Genomic DNA, 21,670 nt, shown 5'->3' on the forward strand with positions numbered 1-21,670 from the left:
GGCACATAACAACAAGCTAGAGCCTGCTATCATGCCTTGTAAAGTGGAGGGTCAGTGAAAAAAGGGAAGGCCCTCAACAAGACACACTGACACAGTGGCTGCCACAATGGGCTCAGGTAGAGCAAGGATTGTGAGGCTGGAGCAGGTCTGGGCAGGGTTTCATTCTATTGTACATGGGGTCGCAATGAGTTGGAGACGATTTGATGGCACCTAACAACAACTAGACCTTGAAAGAGACAAAGAGAGACCTTCCCCCAGAGCCATGCTTTGAATTTGGAATTCTAGTCTCCTGAGCTGTGAGAAAATAAATTTCTGTTCTTTAAAGCCACTCATGGGAGCTCTGGTAGCATAGTGGCTAAAAAGCACTTGACTGCTAACCAGAAGGCTGGAGGTTCAAACCCACCGGCCACTCCTCGGAAGGAAGGTTGGGCAATCCTACTTCCGTAGTGATACTGCCTCGGAAACCCAACGAGGGGTCGCTATGAGTCGGGGCCGACTCGACGGCACATAACAACAACAACAACAACAACAACAAAGCCACTCATGGGTGATGGTGTTTACTACAGGAGCACTAGGAAACTATCACACTGAGGTATAATACATGTTTGAGGCCTTGTGTTCACTTCTTCTGGGCACAGACCTAGGGAGTGAATTCCTGAGTCATATGGTAATTCTAGGTCTAGTCTTTTGAGGAACCACCAAACTGTTGGAAAGTCATCTTTGAAAAGGACTTTCCAGGGAGGGGAGATGGAGGTAGCATGACCAACCGTCCTGATTTTCCTGGAACTGAGGGATTTCCCAGGATGTAGCACATTCAGTTTTTAAAGTGGGACAGTTCTGAGCAAACTGGGATGAGTGGGTCACCCCAGATTGAGGCCACTAACCCCAGAGCCCTTCAAAAGGGTGGGACAACTCACACGTCCTGTGGAGCCTCCAGGTGCAATCTTTTCACACTTAGTGTTGGTCCAGGAAGCCGTTTTGAGCTAACTGTCTACAGCTAGGGAAGCCATTTTGAGCTAACTGTCCAGAGCTAGGGAAGCCATTTTGAGCTAATTATGCAGAGCTAGGGAAGTAATTTTGAGCTAACTGTACCAGGCTTATTTTCCTCTCCACACTGTGGTCTGGGCTGCATTCAGAGGGCACCCTAAGCTCTTTCCTATTGACCCCAGCACTAGCATAGTCCATCTCTTCCTGAGGCACAAGGGTCCTTACCATCCACTGATGGAACAGCTAGCATCTTCTGTCTTAAATTGGGGAAATTTTCATTTGCCAAGCTATTGAAGAGTTGGCGTAGTACCAAGAAGACTGCTAAATGCAGAACAGAATTCAGGCAAGTGGAAGTATACAGTCCACAGAGGTAATGTGTTGCCCGTCTGACAGCATGCATGAGCCTTCACTGAAACTCAACACGTTCAGACATGAACTTCAAGAGCCACACAGTGGGTTTGGATGCCCTAACCACACTATTTTTAAGGATGGTCTATGATTCAGGATTTGATTCCTGTATATTCCACCCTATGAGGTCCATGTGTATAGTCACAGTGTTTGTTGTTGAAAAGGGTATTTGCAGTGAATAAGTCATTGGTCTTGCAAAATTCTATCATTGATCTGTGGCATCAGTACTGTCTTCAAGGCCGTATTTTCCAGCTACCAATCCTTCATCTTTGTTTCCAAGTTTCACATTCCAATCCCCAGTAACTTATCTATGCATTGCATTTTGATCTCATGTTTGATCCATTTCAGACTGCCAAAGTTGGTAAAAATCTCCAACCTCTTCTTCTTTGGCTTTAGTGGTTGGTGTGTAAATTTGCATTAAAGTATATTAACCGGTCTTCCTTGTAGGCATGTGGATATTATCCTATCACTGACAGCATTGTACTTAGTATAGATCTTGAAATGTTCTTTTTGACAATGAATGTCAGGCCATTCCTCTTCAATTTGTCACTCCTGGCATAGTAGACCATATGACTGTCTGATTCAAAATGGTTAAGGCCAGTCCATTTCAGCTCAGTAATGCCTAGTATCAATCCTTATGCCTTCATTTCATTTTTGACAACTTTCAATTTTGCTACATTTATACTTCGTACATTCCACATTCCTATTATTCCTGGATGTCTGCAGCTGTTTTGGCCAGTTTTGAGTCATGCCCCATCAGCAAATGAAGGTCCTGAAAGCTTTACTCCATGCACATCATTAAGGTCGACTCTACTTTGAGGAGGCAGCTCTTTCCTAGTCCCATTTGGAGTGTCTTCGGAGCCGAGGGGCTCATCTGCTGGCACCTGAACAGACAATGTTCCACTGCTATTCATCTGGTTTTTACTGGTCAATTCTGACAGAAGTAGATTGCCAGGCTGGTCTTCCTACTCTGTCTTAGTCTGGAAACCCAACTGAAATCTGTCAACTGTGAGTGACCCCGCTGGTATTTGAAACACTGATGGCATAGCTTCCAGGATCACAGCAACATGCAAGGTACCACAGCACAACAAAGTGACAGACAAGTGCATCTGTGTGCTTGTTGTTGTTGTTATGTGCCATGGAGTCGGACCCGACTCACAGCGACCCCTCCTTGGGTTTCCAAGGAAGTATCACTACAGAAGTAGATTGCCCCATCTTCCTTCCGAGGAGTGGCTGGTGGGTTTGAACCACCAGCCTTCTGGTTAGCAGTCAAGTGCCTTAGGCACTATGCTACCAGAGTAGTGCTGTAGAAATATGGCCACTTCACAGATGCAAACATGGAAGTTTGAAGTGGCTGAGTCAGCTGCCCAGGGCTGCGTCGTGCTGTGCCAATGCACCTGACCAACTGCCTCTTAGGAGACTGCCACTGCCCTCTAGAGACTTGGGGTGTGCAGACATAAGTGTACGTCTGGAGTACATTGCAGGCTTTTGGCTCTGACAAGTAGCCCATGGTGCCCTATCTCATTAGATCACCACTATGAAGGTGGAGTCAAGATGATGTGTTTTTAACAAGGGTATGGTCTGGGTGGAGCATGGTGCAGTGAAAAATGGGCTGCTAACTGAAAGGTTGTAGGTTTCCTTTCCACCCAGAGGCACCTCGGAAGAACAGCCCAGCAATCTACTCCAGCCACGGACACCCTCTGCTCTGATGCACATGGGGACCCCATGTGTTGAAGGTGACTTGATGGCAACTGGTCCTATGGTGTGACTAGCACAGGGACCTCCTTTCCCCACTGTCACAGCAGATGCTGCCAACTCCCTATACACATCTCCCTGACCAACCCAGAGGTCACTTGTGGCTTCTTGGTGGACAGTCCCCACACGCCCTTGTGTCTGATTACCTTGGCCACTTGCAGATCTCAGGGGCCGGGCGGGAAGTGCCAAGGAGTTAACACACCCAAAAGCTGCCCTCCAAGAGGAGCAAGGGTGGAAGGATACTTATCCTAGCTCCCTTGTCATTGGGTGAGGGTTTCTGAGGTCCCTTGTACTCGCTCTTCCAGAAGGTTCCAGCAGGACTGAGTCCCATTGCCCACAGCGATCAGCTGCTCATTAACACATACTGCATGAGCTTTCCTCCCTGCCTGATCTCACTTCCTCACCCCTCCTACTGCTTCCTGGGGTCACCTTCCAAAGCGATGACTTGTACCCAAGTTTATATCAGGGTTTGCTTTTGGGAGAAGCCATGCTAAGATGCTATCTTTGGAAGTATGGAATGCCTGCTTGCTTAGCCCTTTCTCTGATTAATAACTTTAAATTATTCCAACTCAGCAAACTTTCAATTCATGCAAAATTCATGTCTGCCTTATAAAGGAATCTGGTTGAGGTCTTATCATTTGGCTTTGCAGAAGCATAAAGTGAGTCTTGTCTGGGACTAGACCCACTACATGATCAACCAGGGTGTGTTCCACTCCTATTTGCTTAATAAAAGCCCTGGACACCTTCATTTCCATCGACTTTGCTCCCTGGAGTCACTGGGAGATGCAGTTTTTGTTTGCTTGCTTTGCTTCCCCAGGTGCAGTAATCACAGCCCACTTCAGGCATAAAGAGGTAGCCTGTGGTGTCATCATTGTGGAGCTGGGGGGCTACACAATGGCATTCCACTCAATGTTAAAGAACAACCATGAATCTGTGAAAACACCTCATAACCAGAGGCCTTTATGCTGAGGGAAGTTTAGTCAGTCACAAAAGGACAAATAGTGTATGAGACCACTATTGCAAAATCTCAAGAAAAGGGTTTCACACAGAAAGAAATATTCTTTGATGTTACCTGGAGTGAGGGGTGGGGAAGGGAGGGTAAACCATTAACAAGAGGCTGGGTTCATATTAACTTGGGTAAAGGGAAAGGTTGAAAAAATGAAAAAAGAGCTGGGCTTCTAGTCCAAAGGTCACTGGTTGGAACCCACCAGCCACTCTGCAGGAGGAAGATGAAGCAGTCTGCTTCCATAAATATTACAGCCTTGGAAACCCTAGGGGTCAGTTCTACTGTACCATATAGGCTTGCTATGAGTCAGAATAACCGAAGAAGAGTTGATGCTTTTGAGTTGTGGTGCTGGCAAAGAATGCTGAAAGTACCATGGACTGCTAAAAGAACTAACAGATCTGTCCTCCAGTAAGTGCAGCCAGAATGCTCCTTGGAAGCAAGAATGGCCAGACTTCGTCTCACCTATTTTGGTCATGTTGTCAGAAGGGACCATTCCCTGGAGAAGGATGTCATGCTTGGTAAGGTGGAGGGTCAGCACAAAAGGGGAAGGTCCTCACTGAGACGGATGGGCATGGTGGCTGAAACGATGGGCTCAGGTACAGCAGGGACTGTGAAGACGCCACAGGCTGGGCAGTGTTTCATTCAGCTGTACCTGGGGTCGCTAGGAGTCAGCGCCGACTCGACGGCACCTAACAACATCAGAATCGACTGCATGGCAATGGGGTGTTTGTTTTGTTTTGTTTTTTAACCCATATGGGAGCTCTGGTAGCGTAGTGGCTAAGGCACTTGACTGCTAACCAGAAGGCTGGCGGTTCAAACCCACTAGCCACTCCTCGGAAGGAAGGTTGGGCAATCCTACTTCTGTAGTGATACTGCCTCAGAAACCCAAGGAGGGGTCGCTATGAGTCAGGGCTGACTCGACGGCACATAACAACAACAACAACAATCTAAATTTGGGGAGCTCTGGTAGCATAGTGGCTAAGACACTTGCCTGCTAACCAGAAGGCTGGCGGTTCAAACCCACCAGCCACTCCTCGGAAGGAAGGTTGGGCAATCCTACTTCCGTAGTGATACTGCCTCGGAAACCCAAGAAGGGGTCGCTATGAGTCGGGTTTGACTCGATGGCACATAACAACAACAACAACAACAAATCTAAATTTGTGGTAATATGCATAGAGACCAGGATACATTTTACCATTGCCTGTACCACGAATAAAAGACTTCAGTTAAGGATACAAGTATAGTTAACAAGGTAAAAAGATTGTTTAAAAGGATTGATAAAAACTACTTTACTGGCACACAATTAAGTAACATGCTAATTAAGGAGCCCTGGTGGCACACTGGTTAAAGTACTTGGCTGTGAACCAAAAGGTGGACAGTTCAAAGCTCCAAGGGAAAAGGATGTGGTGGCACTGTGCTTCTGTAAGATTAAGCCTTGGAAACGCTATGGGGCAGTTCTGCTCTGTCCTATAGGGTCGCTATGGGTCACAATCAACTGGACAGCAACAGGTTTTTTAAAAGCGAACTGGCTTAATGAAGACTGGAACCCACCAAGCTCCTACCCATTCTTCCTCTTCTGATAAAATCACATCCTGGACCCAGCTCCCTGGAGCCACTTACTTAAATGCACTGGGACTGCCACTCTGGGACATTACAATGCCCCTGAATTCACCAGGCTCTGCGGCCCTTTTTACAGCTCTCATCAGAGAGGCCGCATTCTTCCTGGTCTGGGATGGAAGCCACAGAACCAGGAGCTTGTCATCTTGTCAGACCCTTGTGATCATTTGTATCAAATTCCAAAGTCCTGATGTTTCAGATCTAACACTGTTGTACCTGACAAGGCAGAAAGGAGCCACTGTGACAGGTGCCTGGACATTGTGACTACAGGATGGAGATCCTCATGGCGAGGAAGAGATGGTTCCTACTGACTATAATGAAGTTACCACCCGGAAATTCAATTCAGGTGCAGAAGGATAAAACCCACTGCTGACCGGACGATTCCACTCAGAGCGTTGAAGCCGACCACCTCATCGTTCTCCCATAGAGCCACTGGTGGGTTTGAACCGCAGACCTTTCTGTTAGCAGTCAAGTGCTCAGCCACTGTGTCACCAGGGCTCTTCAGAAAAATACGACACTTACGAAAATTAGCAGGAAGTGTACATTTTTACCCTTACCATTAAGTAGGCACTTTTTTCTTCTCAAGTTTTCACACGGAAAACGAGGCCACGATCCCTGCAAATCAGGGTGTGACAGCTTGGAACATATCACGTCTTTCCATACTAGAAATGCCACAAATTGTGACAGGTGACGGCTCAGTAGGGAACAGACCCTACAGCCCAGTGCTTCTTAACTGGGGGCAATGTTGCTCTCCCAGGGGAAGGGGGTGCTATGGTCATCTAGTGGGCAGAGGCCAGGGATGCTATAGCACCCTACAAACCACAGAGCAGCCCTCACAATACAGAGTTACAAACCAAAAACCAAACTCACTGCCATCGAGTCGGGTCAGACTCACAGAGACCCCTCCTAGGGATCCAAGGCAGTATCACTACGGGAGTAGATTACCCCATCTTCCTTCTGGGGCGTGCCTGGTGGGTTTGAACCACCAGCAACAAAGTTAGCTGGCCCCAAGCGTCAGTGGTGAGTTAGGTGTTAAGGACCCTCAATGAGAAAGATTAAGCATTTCAGCACAAGGATGTTTCTCAAAGGAGAAGAAAATAACTGTCTTTTAAAATTCATTTAATACTTAAATTCACCAATAATAACAGTAAAAATGCACATTGATAATAACAATTGCCACCACCACGTTTACTGAACGTCTCCTCCATGCTGGGCAGGGGTCCACGGGCTTCCCGACCTGACTGCCTGCAGAGGTACTGACTACGGTCCCCCCCCCCCGCCTTAGAGAAGAATCAGAGGGCCAGCATGCAGTGACTGGCCCCAGGGACAGAGCTGATGAGTGCAGGAGCTGGGGGGAAGCCAGGTGTCTGCCCCTGAGTTGCTTGGTGACTACGGGCAGGTGCAGGGGGTGGATGCACTGGGGGTGGGGAACATAAGGACCTGCACCCCTGCGGATTATCCTATACCTTGATCGGGGGAAAGGAGGTTCACGGAGAAGGGAACAGGAAAGGGAGAGTACCAGAGATCTGCACACCAGACGGGTTATTCAAATAACTGAGGGATAAAACAGCCTCATTAAAATCTAACATCCGGTCTGCACACCCAAACCCCCTGCTGAGTCCAGTCTGACCCAGAGACCCCATAGGACAGAGTACAGCTGCCTCCTAGGGTTTCCAAGGCTGTAAATCTTTACAGGGGAAGATTGCCGGGTCTTTTCTCTCAAGGAGCGGCTGGTGGGTTTGAACTGCCAACCACTGGGTTTGCAGCTGAGCTTTTTAACCACTGCACCATTGGGGCTCCTTTGCCTGTAAACAGGTCCATCACTTTCGACAGCTATGGGAGGTGCTCCTGTAATCCTGCAACACTGTAACAAATGCCTGGAACCTTCCCAGATCTGGGAGATGCATCCCATCGGCAGTGAATCGGCAGTGAAACAGAGCCATGTGTTTTTCCAGAATAAGCAGAAGGTAAGTAACCTAACAAAACGGGTTTGTGCTTTAAATTCGTTCATTGGGGGAAAAAAATGCAGTGATGTAACTGACACCTACATTTTCAGCTAAAAACCAAATGCCTAAAGATCTGCACTGGCTGATAACTAACCCAGAAGAAGTGAGGGTACATGGTGCTTCACCCGGGCACAAAAGCATCACAAAGCCAGTGCTGGATCTGCAGGAATAGCCTCTCCTCTGTACAGGACAAACCCAAACACCAAACTCACTGCCATAAAGTTGATTCCGACTCATAGCTACTCCCGGGTTTCCCAGGCTGTAAATCGTTAGGGAGGCAGACTGCCATCCCCGTGCCCGCCGCCTTCAACAGTACAACCAGAATGCTCCCTAGAAGCGAGAATGGTGAGACCTCCATTCACATACTTTGGACATATCATCAGGAGGGACCAGTGCCCGGAGAAGGACACCATGTTCGGTAAAGCGAAGGGTCAGCCAAAAAGAGGAAGACCTCCATCGACAAAGGCTGACATGGTGGCTGCACCCAAGAGCTCAGGATAGCGAGGTCTGTGGGATGGCCAGGCTCCGCAGTGTTACCTTCTTACACAGGGTCGCTCTGAGTCGTAATTGACTTGATGGCACCTAACAACACAAGTGGCCCCCCACCACCCCTGTGCCCACCTTCACTAGAGCAGTCTTGCCTTTCAGAGTTAAGGCCAGAATGCACGTTTCTGAAGAACAAATATGGACACACCTTGGGGAGGAGGTGGGAGGGCAGGAGGGGCCAAAGCATGAGGGAGACACTCCCCGCAGTCTCCCAGAGGCGGAGCAGGGTGAGGGTGTCAGACCTGGTAACTACTGCACTTCCTCCATTTGGCCCAGAAGATGTTTGCTTTTGTTGTTTTTAGCGACGGTAACAGTACACCTCTATTCCTCTTTTTAAAATGTTTGTTATCAGGCAGTAGTCAGCATTTTCCCCGCCCACGGAGCCTACAGAGGACCTCAGGGTTTGGGCCCCAATGGAGGTGTGGCCCTGGAGGGGGCGTGGCTCGGACAAGGCTTGGCTCTGACTGGGCAGAGTTCTGGCGGGGTGGCTTTGCGGGGCGGCGCTCTGTCAGGGACTTTCTGGGGGGGTGTGGCTCTTCCCGGATGTGGCTCTGGTGGGGGCGTGGCTCCGCCGGGGTTGCCTCTGGCGGGGCGGGTCCCAGGCCAAAAGCGGTTCCGACCTACCTCCCAGCATCAGGGCTCGGATGCACTCGGTTCGGCCCTGCATGGCGGCTTTCATTAGCGCTGTGAACCCAAATACGTTCCTCCTCTCCAGGTCAAGGCCAGGGAAATAGTTCAACAAGTAGTTGGTGATGGCGGCGTGCCCTGCAAAGAGAATTGCACACGCGCATGGGTACACACGCCAACGGAAACGCCTTCCTGCACGAATACACAGTGCTTCATCCGCCTCTAGGGGCAGCACTCTGCGTGGGTCTGTCTTCCCCTCGGACCGGGAAATGATTGTCGCCGAGCTCGGGAAGCGCGGAGACCCGGCGCTGCCGTTTCTGGGTCCCTCGGCAGACCCACTGGGATCAGCTCTCGCATCCACCCGTTAAGTTGTTGTTATTTGCCATCGAGTCGGCCCGACTCATAGCGACCCCTCCTTGGGTTTCCGAAGCAGTATCACTATGGAAGTAGGAATGCCCAACCTTCCTTCCGAGGAGTGGCTGGTGGGTTTGAACCGCCAGCCTTCTGGTTAGCAGTCAAGTGCCTTAAGCACTATGCTACCAGAGCTCCTATTTTAGGAGGGAGAGTGGGGGCCGCGCGGTGGCACCCTGCAGACACCGGCTGATGGGGACTGAGTCCTTGCTGCTGATGCAGACAGGTGCAAATCCGCAGAAGAGTTTCAAAACCATTCCAAGTGCCCCGAGTTCTGAGCTTCCGGGAAGAAACAGGCCACATAGGAGCAAGGGGGTACTGCCAATTCATGCCGACATCCCTGTTAGCAGGCAGGCTTGGAAGTGTCAAAAACACACATGACACAGACAGGTACGCAGGCACACACCACACACACACACAGATACATACCACACACAGACACACACACCACACAAACAGACACAGATACACAGGTACACACAGACACACACCACACACAGACACACAGATGCACATCACACAGATACACACCACACACACACCCCACACACAGATACACACCACACAGATACATACCACACACACGGACACACACCACAGACACACACAGATACACACCACACAGACACACAGATACACACCACACACACAGACACACACCACAGACACAGATGCACACCATACACACAGATACACACCACAGACATACACACACAGATACACACCACACGGATACATACCACACACAGAGACACACACCACACCCACAGTTTCACACCATACACAGATACACACCCCCCACACACACTACACACAGATTCACACCACACACACAGACATCATACATACACAGACACTCAGGCTCACACACAGACACACACCAACACATGCACACCCAGCCACCAATACACGAGCCATCAGCCTCACTCGGGGTCATTCCCTCGAGAATGTTGGGTGCTCCCCCTCCTCACTTCGCTGGAACCTGCACCTGCTGGATCTGGTTTCTGCTCACCCCACAGGGACCACCCAAATCCAGAGACCCTCTGCGGCGGCACAGGGAGATCTGAGTGAAAAGCATGTGCCCCAAGTTCTCGGGCTCACCCACAGAAAACCGAATGGTGTGGGAAAGGCCCCCAAACCGAGCTCCTGGGCCACAACAAGGACACTGCCCGTGCTGCCTGAGGCCTCAGCACATTTGTTAGTTCTTGTGTGAAATGACACCGCCTTTCCCACTTCAGTCCCCCGGGGCCGGGCAGGGTTCTCAGGAGCAGCCCCAGGGACATCAGGACCCGGGTTATCCCTGTTGCAGGGCTGTCCTGTGCATTGCAGGACGTCTAGCATTAGATGCCAGTAGCCCCCGCCACCCAGCTGTGACAAGGAAGGTTTGTAGACATTTCCGAGCATCCTGGGGGAGCAAAAGCACCGTGGTTAAGAACCACTGTCCTCGAGGCCACAGGCTTCACTGCCTCACTGGGGGGAAGACAGCTTCTCTACCCCTTACGCCTTCCCTTCATCCCCTGCACCCCCACCCCTCCCCTGAGCTGCCGCCTCCATCCTAGCCGTAGCCCCCCAACACACTCTGGGGAATGTGAGCTGTCCGCACAGGTCAGCACTCCCACCCCCTCCCCCAGGCTGGCTGGAGGTGCAGGACACCTTGCCCCTAGACTGGCTCGAGGTGCTGGGCAGCCGTCCTGATCCTTACATGCCTCTGAACCCCCTCCATGCAGGCCCGCTCCCACACACTGGTTCCTTTCCAACCCCCACCATCAGAGCAGGTCTGGGACATTGTGGTGGACATCTGACGTTCTCTGTGATGTTAACTTCCCTCCTCTCCCTTCTCCAGGGGAACCAGGGCCCACAGGTCCCAGAATCTACCCCCACCCCCCACCCCCATGGATTCAGGTTGCACGGTGTCCAGAGCAGCACTTGGGTGAAATGTGAGAAGTGGGAGAAAAGCTCTCGTGAGGCTCCTGCAGACAGGGGCATGAGGTTGAGGCAGCTCCCAGTTGCTCCCTGAGAATCGCCCATCATGCCCTGTGAGGTCAGAGCAGGGCTGAGTGAGCTTGAGAACCACAGGCTTCCCTGCTGTGGCGAGACCTCCTCCAGGTCACGGCGGCATCCCTGGCCTTCGCTCCCCTACCCTTTCCACGGTTGTACAAGTCCAATATCAACCTCTCCCAATACAGAAGGCAAGGAGCCGTGGTGGCACAATGTCTGTGCACTCAGCTGCTAACTGAAAGGTTAGCAGTTTGAGTCCACACAGTGACTCCGTGGGAGAAAGATTTGGCAATTTGCTCCTGTAAAGATTACAGCCCAGCAAACTCTATGGGGCAGTCCTACTGCCTCGTGGGGCCACTATGAGTTGACATCGATTCAGCAGGACCCAACAACAACCTTGTGAAGGGTGGCTCTGTCTTCCCACCCAAACCCTGATGGATACAGAGGTCTAGGCTGGAATCCATTGCCCCATTCCAAAGGACACGCAGCTCCTCCAGGCTCTGCCCAAGCAACAATAAATCCTGTGAATTTGCTTCTCATCAACCTTTCATCAATCAAAGAAACAGCAAAAGTCAGAGCGCCGACAGTTCTGGAAACACTTGTCTGCCCACATCCTGAATTCACAGCAGACATTGCCACATGAAATATGGGGCTCTCGGACAGGAAACACTGATGCCCGACTCTTGCAAGGTTAACAAGCAGAAAACCAGTGGGTGAGACACCTTAGCTCTGTGACTCACAGTTTCCAACCAGCCTGATAGATACTGCCTCAGTGGCACCCTCTGACTTCTCTCACCACCTACTGTGTGAAGCTGGGGTCTGGGCAGGGGGAAAATAATGCCTAATGCCAGTTGGCAGGTGCCTGGGGCAGCTGAATGGCTCTAAAGGGTCAGGGAATGGAGGGCCTTTGATCTCAGTTTGGTTTTTGCCCACTTGAATGTGTGACTGCTGCACGTATCAGTTAGACTTAGCTGGGGTTGTGGCTGAAACTAATTGTAATTCGTTTAGAGCCATTTCTTTAAAACTATGAACTAGCGTGGCCATTGCAATTTTCAGCAGGCCGTCCTCAGCACAAATGTGTCCTGCCCACTGTGAACAGATGAGGGAGGAAATATGGAAAATGCATAAAGCAAACCGCCCTCATCCAGGTCTGTTGTGCGTATTGTGACAAGCGTTCGAAGGGAGCTTTGTTTTTCTCTTGTGATAGCTACACAATACAAACATCTTCCTGGCAGAATCCAGCCCTAACATGTACCCTAGGAGTCCCTGGGTGGCTCTAATAGTTAAGCACTCACTCCTAACCAAAAGGCTGGTAGTTCAATTCTACCCAGAGGCACTTGGAAGAAAGGCCTAGTGAACTATTTCCAAAAGATCACAGCCATTAATGGGATGTGTGCCATATTGGAATCTAGTCTGAGCTGATTCCAGCTTAGACCTTATGGGATAGGATTTGTTTCCAGTTGAAGTTCTCAGAAGTTCTTTTACAAAGTGGGCTCTCCATAGAGACTCCAAGAACGTCTGCCTGGTGACCCTGAGCCTGCCTGTGAGAAGGGCCCACGTGACTCAGGGACTGGGTGAAGTCTGCCTGGAAATGGATTCAGTGCTGATTAAGCAACAGGCCAGCCAGAGATCTCCCTGGTTCAAGTCCTAGGCCTGCTACTTAAAATCTGGGTGACCCTGGGCAGATGAATCAACCTCATGGAGTCTGTTCCTCATCTATACAATGAGAGATGATAATATCAACCCTGCGGAAGTGTGCACATGACAACATATATAGAAAAGGTGGCTACCAGAACAGGCAAGTCTCCGTACAAAGAGCTGGAGCCCGACCTCCGTCCCATCACTTGTAAATCACACATAGTGACTTCCCAGAGAGCTCAATGTGGGGAGGGGAGGCCCCCTCCACAGTGGAGACACCTGACCACACACTTCAGCCAGGTGGTCAAGGCCAACATCAACAGGGGTAAATCACGCTGAGACCATGTGATGAGAGTAGCACCTCACCTCTCGGGTCTTCCTCCCCAACCCACAACCCTGGTCTAACCACCAGAAGGTCAACAGACAAATCCCACTGAGGGATAGTCTACAAAACCCATGACCACCACAGCCCCCCCTAAAAAAATTGTCATGTTTCAAAGCAAGGACACTCTGAGACATGTCACAGCTATGAGAAGACTAAGGAGACATGACAACAAAACGTACTGTGGGATCCTGGATGGGGCAAGCTATGTGAATGATCTGAATGAAGTATGGACTTCCATTAATAACAGCACATCCATATCGTTTCATGGGGGAGCTCTGGTGGCATGGTGGGTAAAGCACTCAGCTGCTAACCAAAAGGTCAGTGGTTCGAAGGCAGTCTGGTTCTGTAAAGATTGACAGCCTCGGAAACTCTAGGGGCCAGTGCTATTTTGTCCTATTGGGTCACTCTGACTAGGTGGCCGTGGGTTTGGTTTTCGTTTATTCGTTCATTGAAAAACCAAAAACCAAACCAGTTGCCATTCAATCGACTGCAGCTCATGATGGTTGCATATGTTTCAGAGCAGAACTGCTCCCCAGGGTTTTCAGGGCTGTGACCTTTCAGAAACCAGTCACCAGGCCTTTCTTCCAAGGCAGCTCTGGGTGGTTTCGAACTGCCAACTTTTCAGTTATGCCAAAGTCATCACCCTAATATAACACCTTAGCAACTGGATGTGGAGGGGGTATTCCAGAAGTATGTATACTATTTTTGCAACATTTCTCTAAATCTTAACATCAACCTTTGGTGAAAATTAACTTTACTTCAGGAAGGGGAGAGTGTGCCTAGCATCAGGCCATTTGACAAGCATGTGAGGCAGGATGATGACTCCCAGCCGCTGCCTTGTGTAGCTGAATCAGCTCTACCCTGTGCCCAAGCCTGAGCCTGTGATGGGGGCACTCCATCAGGAGGCCCTGGGGGGTACAGTGGACAGATGGTGGAGGCCGGGAGGAGTGTAGAGGCTGGGAGGAATGTGGAGGCCAGGAAGAGTATGGAGGCCAGGAGGAGTGGTGGAGGCCCAGAGGAGTGTAGAGACTAGGAGTGTGGAGGCTGGAAGGAGTGGTGGAGGCCGGGAGGAGTGTGAAGGCCAGGAGGTGTGTGGAGGCTGGGAGGGGTGTGGAGGCCAAGAGGAGTGGTGGAGGCTGGGAGTGTGAAGGCCAGGAGGCGTGTAAAGGCTGGGAGGAGCATGGAGGCCGGAAGGAGTGTGGAGGTTGGGAGGAATGTGGAGGCCAGGAGAAGTGAAGAGGCCGGGAGTGTGGAGGCCAGGAGGAGTGGTGGAGGCTGGGAGGAGTGTGAAGGCCAGGAGGTGCACGGAGCCCAGGAGGAGTGTTGAGGCTGGGAGGATCATGGTGGTCGGGAGGTGTGGTGGAGACTGGGAGGAGTGTGGAGGTTGGGAGGAGTGTAGAGGCCAGGAGTGTGGAGGCCAGGAGGAGTGGTGGAGGCTGGGAGGAGTGTGAAGGCCAGGAGGTGCGTGGAGCCCAGGAGGAGTGTTGAGGCCAGGAGGAGCATGGAGGTTGGGAGGAGTGTGGAAGCCAGGAGGAGTATAGAGGCTGGGAGGGTAGAGGCCAGGAGGAGTGTGAAGGCTGGGAGGTGTGTGGAGGCCAGGAGGTGCGTGGAGCCCAGGAGGAGTGTTGAGGCCGGGAGGAGCGTGGAGGTTGGGAGGAACATGGAGGCCGGGAGTGTGAAGGCTGGGAGGAGTGGTGGAGGCCGGGAGGAGTGTGGGGGCCGGGAGGTGTGTGGAGGCCAGGAGGTGCGTGGAGCCCGGGAGGAGTGTTGAGGCCGGGAGGAGCGTGGAGGTTGGGAGGAACATGGAGGCCGAGAGTGTGAAGGCTGGGAGGAGTGGTGGAGGCCGGGAGGAGCATGGAGGTCAGGAGGAGCATGGAGGCTGGGAGGAGTGTAGAGGCCAGGAGTGTGGAGGCCTGGAGACGTGTGAAGGCTGGGAAGAGCGTGGAGGCTGGGAAGCATGTAGAGGCTGGGAGGAGTATAGAGGCCAGGAGTGTGGAGGCCGGGAGGAGTGGTGGAGGCCGGGAGGAGTGTGGAGGCCGGGAGGTGTGTGGAGGCTGGGAGGAGTGTGGAGGCCGGGAGGTGTGTGGAGGCCAGGAGTGTGGAGGCCGGGAGGTGTGTGGAGGCTGGGAGAAGTGTAGAGGCTGGGAGGCATTTGGAGGCCAGGAGGAATGTGGAGCCTGGGAGGAGTGTGGAGGCCAGGAGGAGTGTGGAGGCTGGGATTGTGGAGGCCGGGAGGAGTGTGGAGGTCAGGAGGCATGTGGAGGCTGCGACTGTGGAAGCCAGGAGGAGTGAGGAGGCCGGGAGGAGTGGTGGAGGCTGTGAGTGTGAAGGCTGGGAGGCGTGTGAATGCTGGGAGGAACGTGGAGGTCGGGAAGAGAGTGGAGGCTGGGAGGAGAATGGAGGCTGAGAGGAGTGTGGAGGCCGGGAGGTGTGTGGAGGCCGGGAGGTGTGTGGATCCCAGGAGGAATGTGGAGGCTGGGAGTGTGGAGGCCAGGAGGAGTGTGGAGGCTGGGAGAAGTGTAGAGGCTGGGAGGCATTTGGAGGCCAGGAGGAATGTGGAACCTGGGAGGAGTGTGGAGGCCGGGAGGAGTAGCAGAGGAGGGGAGGTGTGTGGAAGCCGGGAGGAGTGTGGAGGCCAGGAGACGTGTGGAGGCTGGAATTGTGGAGGCCGGGAGAAGTGTGGAGCCCAGGAGGAGTGTGGAGTCCGGGAGGAGTGAGGAGGCCGGGAGGATTGAAGGAGCAGAATCTGAGTTGCTCAGGATTCAGATGGGCAGGACATGGTGATCATGTGGCTGAGCAGGGAACAGAAATGGAAAAGCAGGATGGGCTGGCCCCACCCCCACCCAAGAACCCTGGCTTGGCTGTCATTGGCCACTGGCATCTCCACGCAGAGTGGTGCTGCTGTTGTGCACTGCCATCAGGTCAGCATAGTGAGCCCATGGCCAGTGGAATGAAATCGTGCCCAATCCTGTGCACCCGTGATGGGTGGTGGAGCCCCTGGATGCGATCCGTCAGGTTGTCAGTGGCTGACTTAGGATGGGTCTCCAGGCCTTTGTTCCCGGTCCTTCTGAGCCTGGCAGCTCAGCTGAAACCTGTTCACCATCAGAGCACCACACGCACCTCCACCGACAGATGAGCGGTGGTCTGAGTGTAGGTCATTGGCAGAAATTGAACCCGTGCTTTCTGCATGGAAGGGGAATTCTACCACTGAATCACCAATGCCTCTATGGAGACGGTGTTGTTGTTGTTATTATTAGGTGCCGTCGAGCTGTCTCTGACTCGAAGTGAACTTATGTAAAACAGAACCAAACACTGCCTGGTCTGTGCCAGCCTCACACTCCTTGGTATACCTGAGCCCATCATTGCAGCCACTGTGTCAGTCCATCTCGTTGAGGGCTTTCCCCATTTCTGTTGACCCTCCACTTGACCAAGCATGACATCTTTCTCCAGGGAATGGTCCCTTCTGACGACATGATCAGAGGGTTGGTGTCAGGTGGCATCAAGTAGATTCCGACTCAGCGACCACATGGGAGGCAGGAGCACCGCCGGCCAGTAGGGTATCCAAGGTTGTAATCCTGATGGGAGCTGATCGCCAGGTCTTTTCTTCCAAGGAGCCACTGGGTGGGTTTGACCCTCTGACCTTTCAGATAGCATCCAAGCACCTGGGTGGACATTCATGGTTCCCAAGCTTGACTGACCTCTCAGCCTGGCCTAACAACCTGCGATTCCCGGTTGACTATTTCTCAAGCCCCATGTGGGAAATGTTGAACATTTACAGTCTTCAGTCACCTAGGTCCCAGCGAGCCCCCTCCCAGGACAAGACTAACCACCTACTTTAAAGAGGGAACAGAAACACAAGGGGAAAGCCCCTCAACCGTCCTCCCACACCCCACAGGCTTCCCCATGTCCACAGCACTACATCCTCCTCTCTCCTACTGAAAATGACAGGGGCCTGTTTCTCCCATTGAAAGGTGCTAATTCCATGGCACTGTGGTTAAAGCACTGGGCCGCTAACAAAAAGGTTAGCAGTTCAAATCCAGCAGCTGCTCCACAGGAGAAAGATGTGGCAGTCTGCTTCAGTAAGGACTGACAGCTTTGGAAAATCTATGAGGCAGTTCTACTCTGTCCTGTAGGGTCTCTGTGAGTAGGGATAGACCAGATGGCGGTGGGTTTAATTCCTCCTCTGCCTGTGCTCTCGAGTCTCTCCTCCCCTTGCCATGCAATAGCAGTGCCGTCAATCACCTCTGTTGAAGAGGAAAATTAATAACGGATATCCTAAAACCAAAACCAAACTCAATGCTGTGGAGTCGGATCCAACTCACAGCGACCCCTCCTTGGGTTTCTGAGGCAGTATGACTATGGAAGTACATTGCCCAACCTTCCTTCTGAGGAGTGGCTGGTGGGTTTGAACCTCCAGCTTTCTGGTTAGCAGTCAAATAACTTAGGGACTAGTGTGTACCAAACCCACGGCCAGAGTCAATCTGACTCATACTGTGTAAGGGCTCTGCAAAACTGGGGGACTGAGCACAACCAGGATGGCTTCCCCAAGGCCTGACTCCCACTCCACTTTGTCCTAGGCTCTGAGAGGGTGACCCAAGACTGCTGATGGGTGAACAAGGGAGGGACAGCTTGTTCTCAGGAAGAATGCGGTTGAAAGAGGACTAAGAAGTATGAACTTGCTGTGCATGTCCTTAATGATTGACCTAAAATAGACAAGCAGAAGAACCCCTTAGCTAACCAATCAGAATTATCCTCTTTTATTTTTTTTACTGTTAGTTTCTGATTTTAATATTTAAGTCCTGCACAGTCTCTGATGGGTAGAGCACTTTATAACCGCCTGGTTGCTCTGGTGGCACAGTGGATAAGGCATTTGGCTGCTAACCAGAAGGTCAGCAGTTCAAACCCACCACTTCAGCCATTTCCACGTGTACAACTCAGTGACCTTCGTTCATTCACTGTGCTGTCTAATAATCAGCTCTATGAACAATGATAAGGAGCTCTGGTAGCATAGTGCCTAAGGCACTTGACTGCTAACCAGAAGGCCAGTGGTTCAAACCCACCAGCCACTCCTCAGAAGGAAGGTTAGGCAATCTACTTTCGTAGTGATACTGCCTCAGAAACCCAAGGAGGGTCGCTATGAGTTGGGTCTGACTCAACGGCACATAACAACAACATGAACAATGATGGACATGGACTATGTGGTGCACACATGCAATGGACATAAAGAGACATGGAGTCCAACACATGCTAGACTTGGAGGAACCGTGAAGGCCTGATGCTGCGTGATTGAGCCACCCACACGCACATAAACCTGTACAATCCCACTTATATAATTATCCAGGATTGGCCAAAGCATAGACACCAACGTGTACTCAGGTTACCAGGGGCGGGTGGGAGGCGGCACTGGAGAGGGGGTGTTTCCAGGACACAGGCTTTTGTTACGGGTGAAGAAGAAATTTGGAATGGATTGTGGTGAGGTTTGCCTTTCACTGGAAAAAATACTTTTGCAGTGATTTTTTTTTTTTTTTTTACTGTAAGTACACATTAATGTAAAACCTTTGGGATTAAGAAATCATCAAATAAATAGAATAGGTTAAGAGGTTAAGGAATTAGTTAAACACAGGACATCACCTGACAGCCTCTCTGGTGAAAAAGCATGCACGGGCCAGGTAAGCTTGCCTTTATTTCCGCTTTAATTTAATGATGCTGTTCCTTGTGTTGAGCCCTGGTGCTAGGGGTGGGGCTGAAGGTGGGGGGGGGGGTGGGGGTGGGGGTGAGGGGGTGGTTAAGGCATTTGGCTGCTAATCAGAAAGGTCAGCGGTTCGAACCACCAGCCACCCCGAGGGAGAAAGATGAGGAAGTCTGCTTCCATAAAAATGTACAGGCTTGGAAACCCTCTGGGGCAGCTGTACTCTGTTCTCTAGGGTCGCTATGAGTCAGAATGGACTTGGTGGCAGTGGGTCTGGCTTTTGGCTTTGTGCTTTGTGTCTGACAACATCTTGCTTAAGATCTTGATTCCTCAGACGTTAACGTCCATTGAGGACACCCTTGCTCACGCTTCTGCAGACTGCCAGGAGCACCTCTGAGGTACAGTTCTCAGCGTGGTTCTCCACCCCCCACCCCGACCTGCAGCATCAGCACCCATGCCCATGGGAGGGACCTTGTTGAAATGCACCTTCTCGGCCCTGCCCTGGGCCCACTCAATCAGTAGGTGGCCTAGTCGCTTGAGTGGTCACTTGCCCCAGCTGACTCTCATGCCTGCTCCCAGCTGGCTGACCTCCTGCTCTAAGGTCACAGGTTCCCCTGGGAAGCAGCAGCCCTGGGGGTTCACTTATCGCCACCTTCAGAAACAGAGGACAGAAAATCTCTGTTCATGGTTCCCAAGCCTGACTGACCTCTCAGCCTGAGAGGGGAAGACCAACAAGGAAACAGGTTTTAATCTGCAGTTAAAAAAAAAAAAAGAGTGATGTAAAACTCCCTCTTCTCGTGCCCTCCGGAGTGATCCAGTTACTAAAGCAGCACCCTGTGCAGGGCAGGCTGTGTGCTGGGCCCTCTCTTCGCTTAGACCCACTCACTCCTGCAACCCACTGACTAGAGCTGTTCCTGCCACCTAGGCTCCATTCTGTCCCGGCTTTGTGACGCATTGGCTAGAACGGCCCATGACTCGGTGACACTCTTCCCAGCCCCCTCTACCAGACCTGGGGCACCAGGGCACACATCCCACCACAGTGTTCCTACCTGACTTGTCATCACCCATAACCCATTGCCACAGAACTGTGTCTGACTCAAAGCAAACCCGGGAGTGTCAGAGCAGAACTGTGCTCCACAGGGATTTCAACATCTGATTTCCCAGAAATAGACTGCCAGGCTATGTTTCTGAGGCGTGCCTGAGTGGACTAGAACCAGCGACCTTTCAGATCACAACTGAATGCATCACCTGTTTGTACCACATGGGGACTCTGACTGTGGTCATGCTCAATACACATCTGAGAATGAAGGGATGGCTGGTTGTTCCTCCATTAGCTGGGGAGGTCCCCGAGGGCAGAACTGCCCTACATGTCTGCCTCTGAGTCCCACCCAGTGCCTGCCCCATGGGAGTGATGTGCCTCCTCAATGAGCCCCGAGCATCCCCTGCAGGCAGAGCACCTTGCTGGGGAAACAGAAGGGTGGGTACTGGGAGGTGGCCCCAGACGCCTTTCTACCTTTAGAGAGTTCTCTGCCTGTGCACCCTGAAGGCAGACTGGGCACACGGACTACCCTCCACTGGGGATCAACACTGCTAGACACTGGCTTGTCTGGCCTCTCCGCTCCCCCAATCAAATACACCCACACTGCCTTGACACAGGAGCTCGTGACACAGGAAGGGGCGTGGTGGACTCTTGTTAGAGGCAAGGGCAAAGGCTTCCTTGCCAGAGTCTGTGAGGTGGCCTCTGGGCCATCTCCCCCCCTTCCTGGCCCTGAGGTTGATTCTCCAGGATCCTAACCCCATGAGCTGTCCTACATCCATTAATAAGCAAATTCTCTTTCTTCCTAGCTTTGCTCAAGATGGCTTCTTTGCTTCCAGCTGAAAACCTGACTGATGGAGCAGAGAGACTCTTTGGAAGCCAAGTATTTTGGAAGCCTGGTGAGACCCCTGGAACTATGGCTCTCTTTTGGTTCTCTAGTGACACTCTAACGGAAGGTACCACAGGTGTATGGCTTTGCCAAACAGGGACTTGTTCTCTTACTGTACAGGAGGCTAGAAGTCCGAGTTCAAAGTGCCAGCACTAGGGGCTAGGCCAAGGCCCCTCGACGTTGGGCTTCACCTCTGCCCCTTGCTCCCAGCCCACTGGAGCTGGAAGCATCTCTTCACTCAGGCAGCTGCTGGCTGCTGAGGCTGACAAACCCATGGTTGGCAAGTAATATGGCCCAGTCCCAAAATCATCAAACCACACACCAGGCCACTAATTCAAGTCCATTAACAGTCCTAAAATAGGCAGACAACATGGCAGGCTCCTGAACAATGCCTTGGCTACATGCAGGATTCAAGCATGCCAAAAGCTGCAGAACATTCCCAAAGCTGCTGCTCATATACTAGAAGCAGACCACATCCCTAAGGTAGATTCCACCATGGAGTTGATTACTAGTCTCACCATGGGGAATAACTACATCTAGATGCCCAGCCACTCAAAACAAGGCCCAGCCAAGTTGACACATAACCTTACCTAGCACTGGCTCCTAGTTACCCTTCAGGTCTGAAATTGAACTCACTTCTGTGGCTTCCAGCCCAACAATAGGCATATGTTG

The 21,670-nt window shown here is 51.7% G+C and overlaps 1 protein-coding gene across 1 annotated transcript in view; it reads right to left on the reverse strand.

Moving 5' to 3' along the window:
• Window positions 1-21,670, reverse strand: part of ANKRD33B (ankyrin repeat domain 33B) — a 104,583-nt gene that overhangs the window by 10,982 nt on the left and 71,931 nt on the right. The window contains exon 3 of the mRNA XM_007951614.1: window positions 8,950-9,090. Within this exon, the coding sequence (XP_007949805.1) occupies window positions 8,950-9,090 (141 nt within the window). The remainder of the gene's footprint in view (window positions 1-8,949; window positions 9,091-21,670) is intronic.

This window comes from Orycteropus afer, unplaced genomic scaffold (assembly GCF_000298275.1).
Source record: "Orycteropus afer afer isolate SDZICR_OR568_19922 unplaced genomic scaffold, OryAfe1.0 scaffold00303, whole genome shotgun sequence".
Lineage (NCBI taxonomy): Eukaryota > Metazoa > Chordata > Mammalia > Tubulidentata > Orycteropodidae > Orycteropus > Orycteropus afer.